At 35.6% G+C, this 13641-nt stretch overlaps 1 protein-coding gene across 2 annotated transcripts in view; it reads left to right on the top strand.

Moving 5' to 3' along the window:
* CAMKMT (calmodulin-lysine N-methyltransferase) overlaps positions 1-13641 on the top strand; it is a 212623-nt gene that overhangs the window by 176596 nt on the left and 22386 nt on the right. For both annotated transcript variants that reach the window (XM_054629736.2, XM_077175840.1), the window contains exon 7: positions 1543-1609. In XM_054629736.2, the coding sequence (XP_054485711.1) occupies positions 1543-1609 (67 nt within the window). The remainder of the gene's footprint in view (positions 1-1542; positions 1610-13641) is intronic.

Below are 13641 nucleotides of genomic sequence, written 5' to 3'. Positions count from 1 at the left end.
CTAAATTATTTTTTAAATCTAGTATTAACATGTTTATAGCCATTATTAATAGTTTTGCTCAGTTATATAATTTAGGTGCAGTGTAGCTAATTTATCAACAATGTTATTTCTGCCCCTCTTTAAAAGTAGTATGGTCTGCTCATGGAGCTATTTATGCCTTCCTTTTGCTGCCCAGGTGTAGACCAGTCATTTACTACTCCTCATTACATATTGTGGAAACTATTTAAAAGGCACATCCAAACTACAGAGATTTGTTTAAACCAGTTTTCTGTCATCTCATTTCTAGTTTTTACTTCACAAAATACCAGTTGTCTTTTCCAGTGTTTGGATAGAGACTTTGCTGAAATAACTTTTCTTAAGTAACCAGTTCTATTAGGAAGGAAAATGATGTGATTTCAGCAAAGCAAAGAAAAGGATATATCAAAGCAAAGAAAAAGGTATATCAACAATATTTCAAATTAGCCTGACTCTTGTATTCAATTTTCTTATAAGAGCACTTTAAAGAGATCTGACATATTTTGTGGACCTAGAAACATCCATCTAATTAGCATCAGATTTCCTATACCTTAAATAAAAAAGAAGGATCTTTTACATCTTTACCAAAATTGTCCATTTAAAATAATTATTTACATTTGAAAGTGAACCATTCAGGAATGCATGGATTCACACTGGATAATAATTCATATTCTCAGAATTTTCTCTTACTTGCTACACCTTTTCCTTCCAGTGGCTTCTCACTAACCACGTGATCATTCATGACAGTTGTCTTTCTAGCCATGGATGACAGGGCCCAGCTTCCCTTGAAAGTTTTCCATGCTTTAACCTGCCTGAATGGCTACCCAAATTTGTGACATGAACTTCCAAACTACAAGAAGCTGAGACACAAGGCTGAGGTACTGTTGTGCTATTTAAGGCACTTATTGCTTTCCACTCTTTTAAGGTGGTTCCTGACCATTCTCAAGAAAGCAAATGGACTAGAGACTCTTTTGCCTATAGGTTAAGGTGCTCCTGTTGTGTGTTGGATTCACCCAGACAGAGCCAAGAACATAGGTGTTTCTCTTGTGGGTAGGGTCTTAAAACACACAAGCCTCCAAAATCTCAGCATTAGGTATAGTGATAACACTGAAAAGTGGAAAACAGCACAAACTAGAGTGGACATTTAGTGGTTGTAAAAATTTCGGTTCTCCATGGTTGTAATTCTTATATTTGTAAATAGTTGCATTTAAATATCTGAGGTATGGGACATCTTTTTTCACTTCCCTCTATTGCTACAGGGCTAGAAATTCCTTAAATGAAAGAGTAAATAGAAGTAGGAAACTAGAGCAAATTGCTGCCTAGATCTATGGCTGATGTGCTGGAGTAGCAATATAAAATGTATGCTTCTGAATAAAAATTGACTCTTAGCACAGATTAAAGAAGAACAAACAGATAAGAATATTATGAAGGCATTATAAATGGAAAATAGTTGGGTTTATTATTTTTATTATCGCTCTAGTTTTGTAGATAATTCTTTGTAGATAATTCTTAACAATTGTACTGCAGATGTAAATGAGATCATCACAAGAAACCAAAATGCTGGAGTATTTAAGGCTCAGAAGGTTTCAAGCTGGTAAGATTGTACTTTTTTTACTGATTCTTGCATGTACTTCTGTATTAATATAGATGTGAAATGTATGCAAATGTATGAAAGTGTATTAATATAGATGTGAAATGTATGCACACATGTGACCTGTGTTACTGATACTCACACAGGTATGTCTATGTAAGTAGGTAAGTGATGCAAGAAAGAAATTTAAAAGTATTTTTAAAAAATAGCAAATACAGTATGATTAACCTTGGTGACAAACCCTCTCTTTCCTTTTTATCTTTTTTTAAATTTACACTGTGTCTCTTCAGTGTATGATTTAGTGCATGGTTGAAATTTGTCTGCTTCAAAGTCAACACTACCTGTTGTACTGAAAATGAGATTTGGAATGAATGTATCTAAATCTCTGTCAGATTTCATTTTAAATAGCTCTGAAAATTTAGGGTGACAACAAATCCCATTTGCCCCTGAGTTGGATGTTGTTGGAACATCCATGGGAGGTTTTTTGGTCATCCTGTTTGTGTGATCATTATGTTGTCACTGCGAAGACAGATGGGGAGATGGGAACCAAGAACAGTGTATTCATCTCTCACTGTACTTTAAAAGTAAATTATAAAGCATTTCATATTTGTGGTATGAGGTTAAGAATTAGAAAATGGTTACCTAAGAGCAAATAGTCCACTGTTATTTGTGTATTTAATTTTTTTTTGATGACTCACATTGCAGAGGAGCACTCAGTCCTTCTAAAACTGGCAAAAGTAAAGCTGAAAAAGGGCTGAGGAGGGGAAAGTGTTAAAGCAGAATAAGCTTACTTACATAGAGGGTTAAACCTGTATGGTTTTAATGGCTATCATTCATGTCATTTAATCCTATGCCTATGTAGCCATTCTATGTAGGGAAGTTAGTTCAAGTGAGCTTAGGGCTAGAAAAATTCTGCCTTCATTAGGGTGTGTGTGCATATAAGTTAGAGATACATCTCTGCATCCTACTAAGAGCCTGCCAAGTAGAGAGAGGCCATGTGGATCCCAGGAATGGTGTTTCAGGTTCCATGTGCTGAACACCTCTTGCGAGCAGCCTCAGACACTCTGCTGAGGAGAGGCTGTATGGTATGTCCATCCAGAAGCTCAGATTTTTTTTTTAGATTTCCAATTGTTCTATACGTTGTGTGAGATTTCAGATTTCATCCCTTGTCAAGACTTTAAACCTGGTCTTTTAGATATCAATCAAAAGCACATTTTCTACCCTGTCCTCATTTACATTTATCTAATGCTTAAGGTCATTTGTGATCATTTGAGTGTATTTCAGCATATGGAATCAGTGAATAATAGATTTCAGCCTCACGCTGTGAAGAAAGATTGTGTTTTCACAAGACATGATGTTGTTTACTGGGTGTTAATAATCACTAATTAATAAACATATCTAGGCATCATAAAATGTTGCATTTTAAAGACTAAAAATGTCAAGTGTTTAACTTCTTGAGTGCAATAGCGTTTGAGGCATTATTTGCATAAATAAAATAATTAAATAACAAAGTACTATATTAAAACATAAGACTCATTATAACACTTGATTTTTAATTCTACATTCTTAAGGGTTTTGCAGATTTGTTGTACAAGTATAAAGTTTTATAAAATGGCTATTCAAATGACTCTTTAATGGATTGATCAGTCCTTCAGATTCAGTAATGACGTGGTGCAGTAACAAAGTTATATGATCCCTTCTTAATCCCTTGAGGGAACTAAAAGGCTGATGTAAAGTCTGAAGTAACCTCAGAAAGTGTAGTGTTTTGGATAGAAGAATGCAACACTGGCATGCAAAGTGACATTCAGTAACTTCTTTTACATTGATCATGCAAATGAATATAGTGATGTCTGTAAGTGACTTACTGAGCATCAATTTAATCTGGAGAAGGCATCTTCTTTCTTATAATCATTTAGACAGCGTCCAGTCTTGCAACTTCACAGTGGCCAGTGCAAAGTTAAAAGATTCCTTCTGTATAAAAGATGATTCAGAATAGACTCTTCTCACAGCACCTTCAACTTATGTTAGGATCTTGCACTCTCTTCCTGGCACAGGAACAGAAATTATCAGTATGAGAGCAGTTTGAGACTGTTCTGGATATTTAAGTCTATGCCTGGAAAGTATGCCAAAACCTGCATGGAGCAAAAAGGAACAATCTGGTATCAGCCAAGAGAAGTTAGATTAAGACAAGCTGCCATACATTTATTTATTTAGATTTATACAAAATGCAGTAAATGAGCACTTATCTAGCCCTCTGCCAAGTCTTGATTATTGTTTAAAAATACGGTAATGTAAGCCAAAGTGGCAGTTTGTTATATTGTGTGTTATAAGGTAATAATAGTAAAGAGTTTACTTTGCGGTGGATATACAATTCTATTTTATTTTTATTTTTCATTTATATGCTCAGGATTTCTTGCTTATGTTTACTAGAAATAGGTACAGTAATACCAAGTTACTAGTAATGTCTGGCCATAGTGAAGGGTATTAATACTGTGTATGGGTTCAACAATTTTATTTTTTTTACAATTCAGAAATTATCCATGAATTGCATTGTTTACCCTATAACTTAGCATACGTTTCTTTGTACCATCAGCTGTTACTGGTTTGACATGTTTTATCATTGACATGGTTTATCATTGTTTTAACATGTCCACCAATGATTAAATTAACAACAAAGTCAAGAAATCCCTACTTCTTGTTTTCTATTTATTGTAATGGGGAAATCTTCCTGACACAGCTGTTAGAGTAGTAGAAGTTTGAAAAGTTGTTGTTATTACAAATGTCATAATGGAAAAACTTTACCAAAGAGGAAGGCTTGCAATGTATTCTGCAGGTTAAAAGACTCAGTCTGTCCTACCGACTAGGGAATTTGTTCTTCCTTCAGATTCCCTTGTCTGAGAACATGGAAATCTGTAAAGAACAAAAGTTGTGTTCTAATTGCCGATATGGGACCTGTGGAGTTTTAGCTGTGGAGAAGTCTATTGTTTTGCTAAGAGTTGCCTCAGAGAGATTCCATTTCATGTGAGAATATAAACAAGGACATGTAACATCAAGCCAGTAACAGAAATGCTTGTGGCAGTGCACCTTTTGGTTTGATGAGTAATAGTGTATGATATACTCTTTATTCATTCTGCAGTCATCTTTAGAACCCACATAAAGAATTAATGACCATGTAACCAAAAGAGACATTTCCTTCTGCTTAAAGATTAACAGATAGGTTATAATTTTATTTGAGATTTTAGTGTTCCTTACCAATGTCATGCAATTACAAGTTTCCAGAACTAAATCCATAATGAAAAAAAGTCTTTCAAAATACTGAATGGCATCCAGCATAACAGTGGATGAGGTCTCAATGACAGAGCACTGAACTATATTGTCCTGATTGCATTTTTGTATTACTTTCCTCTTCATAATTGCAAAGGTGAATACCAAACTGCAATGTTCTTCAAATATGTCAACTTCATAACCTTCCTAATTTCAACTGGTCTTGTAACAGGTTCCATCAATGGGGGACAGACTTGCTCTGTTTTCATTCATCAAAATGACCTGAGTGTTGGTAAATTCAAACTTTTTCCAACATTTTATTGAATTCGCTGTTTGTCACCTTAGCAACCCTAAAGGAATCCCTTTCTTCCAACTACTTTTCCAGTCTCCTCAAGTAACTATCTTGCATGACAGCTTCTGTAGGTAAGGAGGAAGCTGCCAAAAGGAGCTGCTCTCTGGTTAGGAAGAAAAAGTTGCTGGTTACTGCTCACTTCATTTGATCACTTTGTGTATATGTGGAAAGAATGGTTTGTGTGCTCATGTCCATTCTGAAGTTGTAGCTCTCTTTCACAGAAAACTCAACTCAGGTGGAAAGCATTACACACCTCTGATCATACTTGCCCTGCTTTATATCTTTTTCTGTTTCAATCTACTTATTTTTAGATGACTGTGATCAGTACTGATCACAGTACAAAGTGTGCATAAATAGGTACATGTAGTGCAATAATTACGCTTTTTGTTCCCCTTCTAAAAATGCTTAACAGTGATTGGCTTTTTTCACTGCAGTTGAGCACAGAGCTAATAGTTTCATGACACAGTCTGTCACAACATCAAGAGCTTTCCAGTGACGGTCATTTTGGAGACCTTCATTTTCTATATCAAGGGATAATTATTTTTTCAGTTGTGCACTTTGCATTTATCCACACTGAATTTAATTTGTCATTTTATTCTGCAGTTACACATCCTTCTTTTTCCTTTTCTTCCTTTCATCCTTCTGCAGTCTTTCATAGTCTAGTCTTTTCCTTACTATCTTGAATGACTTAACATCAGCAAACTTTGCCACCTCAATGCTCATCTCTTGTAAACATGTTGACTAGAACAGGTCCCAGGGGAACTCCACTGATTATGTCCCTCCACTGTGAGAATTGACCATTTGCTACTACCCTGTTCCCTGTCTTTTGTTCTATTATTTAGCATCATGTCAGGACTCTTCTTCAGTGACAGTCTGTTTTCCTAGAATGTTGATAGTGAGGGTCTTTGCCAATAGCTTTTTGGAAGCAGAGGCAGGCTGTCTTACCCAGATCTCCCTTATCTGAATACTTGTTAATGCCTTTGAAGGGCTCAAGGTTTGTAAAACAGGACTTCCTTTTACAGAAGACATTCTAAAAAGGCTTCTGTGCTGAAATGTCTTCAGTTTCTTTCACGGTGAAGTGAATATTTTGCACTGTTGCAAAGAATTAATTCCTCCTCTCTGAAATGTTCTTATCCTCTGTGAGTGCCCATTCTGTATCCCAATTATCAGCTGGTAGGAAGATTTAGCACAAAAGGAAAAGTTCACTTAATTTTGACTTACCTGATTTTATTATTATATTTAGTTTTTCAAATTTGTAATTTTTTCTTCAGTTGGGTGCAGCCTCAGCTTTTGGAGGAATACTTGAACATTCTTTTATACCATTTAACCATTCCAGCTGACTTTCACAAACTTCCAAGCCTCTCCTATTTGTGTATTTCACCAGTTGTGTTGACTTAATAAAGTACATTTTAAATTGTATTACACCTTCGTCTGACTTTGTGAGGACAGATAAGAATACATAAGGAGAAAAAATGTGTTGTCAAGCTTTGTAAAAAAATCCTATGAGTTTGGAATAACAGGGGGAAAAAGTGTTAAAGTATCATGTTCCATTATTTTGAATCATTCTTCCTCAGATCTTTGACTGTATCTTAGCTTAAAAAACATGCTCTTCGTAAAACTATTCCTTCTGTACTCTCTTGTGCTGCACAAAAAGATTAGAAACTGATATGAGAAGGCGTAGATCTTTCCTCCCAGGGCTTTAAAGGAAAAATGTCCTTGAGATGTTAGAGCTGAAGATTATTTGTTCAATTCCTTTTTTGTATCCATCGTTCCAGCCATGTTCTACATTATTTCCTGGTTTATGATGCTGCCATTGTACCTTTGTCTACCCTTCCTTGTCTACCTTGGCTCTACATTAGTAGGCAGTCATCAAGTACATCTTGCACAGTTTCAGTGGGTTCTCTCCTTCACAGGTACTCTCAGCTAATCTTTGCCATAACAAACTTTAAATTTCGATAAGATTATGTTTACAGTGTTGTCTTTGTTTATTTCATTAGTAGTTATTCAAAAGTTAACCAAGGATACTGAAAATGGCTGAAGTCCAGGAAATGGGCAGAAGAGTGAATCAGGGTTTGGAAATGAGAGAGTTAAAGAGCTTCATTTACTTGCCAAAGAAATTAATTGATTGTTAAGAAATGAATTCATTTTGATCTGAAAGTCTCATGTGAAAAAAATAAATCTTTAACAGAAGATCAGTCTTTAATCTAGTTTACAAGTACTTAACAAGATATAGAAATTGAAGCTAGGCTAGACAAATTAAATTCAGCCTAGAAAAAAAATGAGATTTGACAGAATGATAATACATTAGAATATCTTTCCATGGGAAGTGATAGTATCTTAAGCAGTGAATGTGTTTGAATCTTTCTGAAACACAGTTATTAGTTTCCTGAGATATATGGGCTTGATACAGAACTTTGAAAATCTTGGATGTTGCGGTGTCTTCTACCCTGAGAATTTAAACACCTGTGAACTACATTTTCTCTGATGTTTTTAAGTTTTCCTTCATTCAGTCCTTCTGCACCTGCATTGTTCATTTTACATTCTTGGGTTTTTTCTTCTGGTTCCCTTGATTATCCTCCCCATGCGTAGACTATTTTCCATAGAGCAATAAACTGATCATTTCCTTCTTATTTTTACAGAAGTCTATCAGTACAGTTATGTCACATATGCTTATGCTGTCTTGCACTTTGAAATTATATATTTTTTATACCATATAATTGAGAACCATTTTTTTTCTTCCCAAATGTGCTTCATGGCCATCGCTAAAAACAGTAGTCAGTTTCCGAATAAAGGCTGATTTAGAATGTACGGATGTAGAGGAAGGATGTGAAAAGGCAAATTCACAAACACCACTGGTATTTTTTTATTAATGTCTTTTTCAAACAAGATATTCTCCCTTCTTTTAAATAAATAGCCACATTTGTGCTGAATATTGGCTTGTGACGTATCTACAAAATGAAAAGATTTATTCTACAACAGTTGTATTTACATGCAGTGCATTAATTTTGTCCCAAAAACTTAGTAGCTTTTGATACATAGCAAATGTGTAAGTGTTAGTACTGTTAGTTTTGAAGACAAAACTGTAATGTTCCCATCTGAATTTTAGCAAAATACGTTGAACAAAAAACAAAAGAGAAAATATGTTCTTAGAATAAGGAATAAGGCAAATGTGTAATTTTATAATGCACATTTTAAAAGGAACTTTTAGGCAGAAAAATCTAGATAGGATCATGTTATTATAGAATATCCAAATATTGAAGAGGCCCATAGTTGGGTGTGGTGGCTTTTTTCTTCTTTTATATTACCATATTAATGTGATGAGGTTTAATCATGAATTGTTGTAAAAGATACTTTATAAACACAGAGCAAAAAGATAGCTTGTGTTAGAGAATCTATGTTCTAAGACCAGAGAGAGATATGGTGAGGAAGGATAACAAGGGTAATTGAAGCAAACATGAGAGGCAAAATTGGAGGCACAAGACCCTCTTCTCAGTTTTTAGGTGCTATTTTAAAGGGCAGTTTCAAGGATAATGGAGTAAGTTTGTGAATATTGTGGATAACATAGCAGAAGAAGTTTGTACAGGTGTGTGGTTGAAAAGTTAAGTGGAAGATGTAGACTGACATTTGGGCTGATTAAAGGAGGGACTTGTCCTTTCAATATTGAATGAGAGATAAAAAATAGGAATGTGAACTGTTGTGAAGCATTTGGAAATGACAACTTGTAACTTACCTGGAAGAGGACAGAGAAAGATGACAAGATCAGGGTTGTAGGCAAGAGAAACAACCTTTGTAGCAGCCTGCTGAATAAATATTAATATGGCAAGCCTGCATTTTCCACAAGCAGAGAGAACAGTATTGTGATGTTTAGATGTAAGGGATGATGACATGGTCAAGAGGTTGAGTGGATTGGTAAGAAATTTTTGAGAGGTATGATGCAGAGAGAATAACCAGTAGAGCTGAGTTATGCAGATACAGAGAAAGGTCTAAGCTAAGCCTAGATCACAGACTAGAATTAATGGTTATGTCCAAAATGATGATCCATAAAATGTAGTTACAATGCCTTGTGCTACTTTAGATGCAATGAGCTTCTCACTCACTGAGGCTCTGAAAAATACTGAATTAAGTGTCTGTATGCACAGTATGAAGTAGAAAAATGAGTAGGTTTTTAGCTTTTATGGATGAGATAGCCCAGAAATAAAATTCAAAGGAAGAAAAGGTAGAGGTGGAACATTGTGAAATTATGAGAAATGTGGGAAATGTCTGAAGATAATCTTGAGAAGAGCATATTTTAAAAATTGTAAGACAATTAAATAACGCAAGCATAAAACAGTGGAATTTAGAATTAAAACAAAGAGCAAGATATGTTGGTTGTAAGAGAGATAAAATGTCCAAGAGACTGAGAAGAAAGTGCAGATATTAAGTCTAGCTTGAGAAATATAAGTGACATGGAACTTGCCAAAATTTGCAAGGACATTGTTAGAAGAATGTGCCCATTGACAATTGTAAATATCACATTAGCAATGCTTAGAAATCTAAGAGGAAAGGAAAAATGGTTGTACCTGCAGTTGAAAGCTTAACTTTGGTCCCTTCAAACCAGATATGCACTGTAGGGAATGAGATAATGGATAAGAACACAAAGCAAAGTAAAGCAGTGAAAGTAAGAAAGGCAGAAGGTGAAAGAAGGCGGAGAAATAAGAGCAGCCTTGTGAGAATATAATAAGAAAGATGGGGAAATTATAGTAGGCAATTTTGCAAGATTTCTCAGAGGAGTTATAATGATAGGTGTACACATTGCTTCTATCACTAGATTAAAATCCGTTTTCTTGATCTTTATACATAACTAAGGACTCTCAAACCAAGATCAAGGTGCAGAGAAACATCTTGATGATACCTTTTGTTAATGTGGTAATGAACTTGCTTGCTTAATGTCATAGAAAAAGTCATATAAGCCTCCAGACAAAACCTTTTACCTGAACCTGTATACTTTCCAATGATAATGCTTTTCAAAGATTGAAACTTAAATTAAAATATGAAAAGAAGAGGTGGGTAGATAGGGATTCTTGGTAGCTGTTCATCTGCTAATTGGGATGATTTTAAAAATCCTTATTAAAACTACTAATGCATTTTGAAGCAAGTAAGGCTTTTGTCCTTTTTTTCTAATTTTGAATTTTTGTCTTTATCTGCACAACTACTTATCTGCTAATTTGAGAGCTACTCTAGCTTGTGCCATTCATCACAAGAACATCTCAGAGGGTCTTGGAAATGTTTCAAGTTTTAACAATCAGAGACTTAACCTGTTTTTTCTCATATAAGTTACCTGCCTAGACACACTAGGAAGACAAACACTGAATAACAGAAGTTGAATAATAATAGTAATGAAGAATTTTGCATGAGAAATAAAACCTAGTAAAATCAGGTCTTTTGTTGTAGATTGCTGAGATACTTTACCAGTGTAAGGAAAAGAGTGTTGACATTTGTCAGACTATCCTCCATAAATTAGAATTACTGTACAGGGAAAGTCTTAGCTGCTGTAGCTATCCCTGCAATATTAGCTATTTTATTATGATTTTTTTTTCTTTGAAATACATGGAGCTATTTGAGGATACATTTTTGTGCTTTAAGTTTTGTATTTTCTTACTTGATCTTTATGTTCTAATATCATAATTCTTATTCTTAACCTAATCACATTTTATGACTTGTCAATTGAAAAGAAAAACCAGGGGAAAAACAAAGAGTTTCTTTGATTGTGTCATGTATTGTGTTTGGAGTTTTTTAAAATGAATTTGTTTCAGAAGTCTTCATAATGTTAGAAGGTTGACAGCCTAGGAAACTAAAGCATCAGTACATCTTTTCTCAGAGCATTTTGATAGTTTGCTTTATCCCTGACGTGGAGAAGCCACCTCTGCATGTGAGAGGATGGTTCATTTTCCATAGGTCACTTAGACCTTGTCCTTCTTGCCAGGACTACCCCCAAGATTGCTAATTATAGTAATAGGTTTGTGACGTGGGTACTTCTCCTCTGAAAACTGGTCAAATTCATTTGATACAGGCCATAAATCGGCCATTAGTGGGTATCAAGTTTCAGCTACCATCCCTTTAACCTAAATAGTAGCTGAACAGTGCAGTAGTGTTTTTCTCTTGCACCCTATTTCATTTTTCATGTTCTTCTTGTAGACCAAAAGAGCTCCCAACTGTTTTATATTTCCATTGGGTCTCAGACCCTTTTCTGCTGAAACTCAGTTGCCTATTTTCACTTGTTAGAAACTAAACCTGCATGACTTAAATAAGCCAGTACAAAATAGTGTCAAGTCGGCTTTACACAGCCTTAAACATGTTGGTTTGTTGGTTTGTTTGGGATTTTTACAAAAAAAAAAGCACTGAAGTTGTGGCTTGGACAGAAATATACAGTAAAGCCCATTTCTCAAATGTACAGTGTAATTTCAGTTCTTAGTACTGTAGCATCTTCCCTCAAAAGAAAGGCATAAAAATAATGTTGCTTCAAAACTTACTTTGCTGGAAGAAAAATGACTTCAGAGAAAAATGTGGCTTAGGTAAACTAATTTAGTATCCTCGTAAAGGAACAAGAGGAAAAGGAACAAGTAGACTTGCATTTTCTTAATGATGGCACTCAACACGATACTGGCAATTTAGGAGACTTTTTGTGGTGCGGTATTTTTACACCTATTTCTACTTTTTAAAAGGAAATTTCATAAAAACTGAGATTTTCAGATTTCCATTGCTACCACTTTTCTGGATTTCCTGGCAGTGATTTTTTTTTTAATGGAAATGCAATCAACCCTTGCTTCATGATGCCTTCAGTATTTCTTTCAGGTCTGACCACTAAGTCCGAGAGTCACATCCTCAGTAATCCATGAAGAAATTATGGTTCCTCACCCCCTTACTACATATAGATATATGCATTTAGCTACCTTTTTCAGGATTGTTTTGTAATATCAGTGTATTTTTCTGTACTTTGCAGTCAGGAATTGCATTTGGATTACAAAATTACTTTTTTGCTAGTTGATGGTATTTACATGAGTCCTAAGGCTGATTCACTGTTTTTGTTAGCCCTAGAACTCAGAATAGCTGATTTAGAACCAGGCTGATTCTGACATCAGTGTTAATGACAGAATTGTGCTGACTCTGAGCAGAATTGATTCTGATTCCCAGATATGCAGGGATATATCTGCTTTGCAGGTGCAGGTGCAGATGTTTGAAGGCAGCTCCTGCAGATCTGTGGAAGCAGGTAACAGTGTGGATAGGGGAGCCCTGGGTAAGCTGCTGGAATTGTTGTGGAAGTTGCAGCCAGTACTGCATTTCACATCTCTGGCTGCGCCTCCTTTACTAGTCATGCTTGCACTTAGCTAAAGATAGCATGGATAAATACATACAGCCTGTCCTTCATCTCTCCCACCAGTGTGCATTCATCCTGAGTCAGAGCAGGATGAGTCCCACTAGTGTTTATTGTTTTTACAAATTGTGTTTAGTTTACATAGTGATTTCCCTGCAGAAATAAAGATTTCCCTGTACTTTTGGAAAATACATGGCAAAGTTCATTTTGAATTGGTAAATTTTTCATTGGCCTTTGCATAATTATGATATCTTCATGAATGCAGCTGTACTGAAGCTAGAGACCAAAAGCAGGCCTTGTAGTAGGTCAGAAAAAGGGAGAAAGATTGGCTTATGGGTGGATGTGGTGCCCTTAATTCCCTCCTTTTAGCAATATGGATGCCAGCGATGTTGCACCACTGCTCATGCTCCTGGAAACTCATCAATTCCATACTTTGCTCAGCACTTTGGTTTATGAGCTTTTACCTCTTGACACAAACTCCTCTGTGCCTACAGTAGGTGTGCACAAAAAATACTGTGTTTCAGGTGCCCAGCAGAAAGCTGACAGTAATGTGAGGAAGGGTGGTTGGGTTTGGTTTTGGTTTTTTTGCAGGAAGAGGTACCTGTGCTTCCTTCCCAACTGCATGTGTGAAGGATAGTAAACATATGGGTTAAAAAGAAAATCATAATTCAAATATCTGTACTGGTACTGATCAGATCTCTGTTTCTGTAGCAATGAGAACCAAAGGTGGCCTTTTAAGGCTCACAGTTCTTCTACCAATTTCCAGTTCTGCTTCAGGCTTCTTAAAGTATTAGAGTGCGTGCTTTAAACCCACAAAACTTACCTTTACCTAATTTTCACCATTCTAACCTAAGTTTCCACGGAAACAGGGTTGAAAAAGCCGCTGGTAGCCAGCAGGCAGCCAGCAGCTGAGAGTGAGAACTCTCCTTTGTCACTTTCCACTACTGGATGCCTGCTGCGTGCCAGTGTGCAAAGCTACCTAGGCTTCTAAAATCTGGATTACTTTCAATTTAAGGGGGAAAAATTAAATTAATCTACTCTTTTCTGTCTTTGGATTGTCACAGTAAA

This window comes from Agelaius phoeniceus, chromosome 3 (assembly GCF_051311805.1).
Source record: "Agelaius phoeniceus isolate bAgePho1 chromosome 3, bAgePho1.hap1, whole genome shotgun sequence".
NCBI classification, from domain to species: domain Eukaryota; kingdom Metazoa; phylum Chordata; class Aves; order Passeriformes; family Icteridae; genus Agelaius; species Agelaius phoeniceus.
The sequence above is the reverse complement of the archived record's forward strand: the minus strand, read 5'-3'. Positions and strand labels throughout refer to the sequence as shown.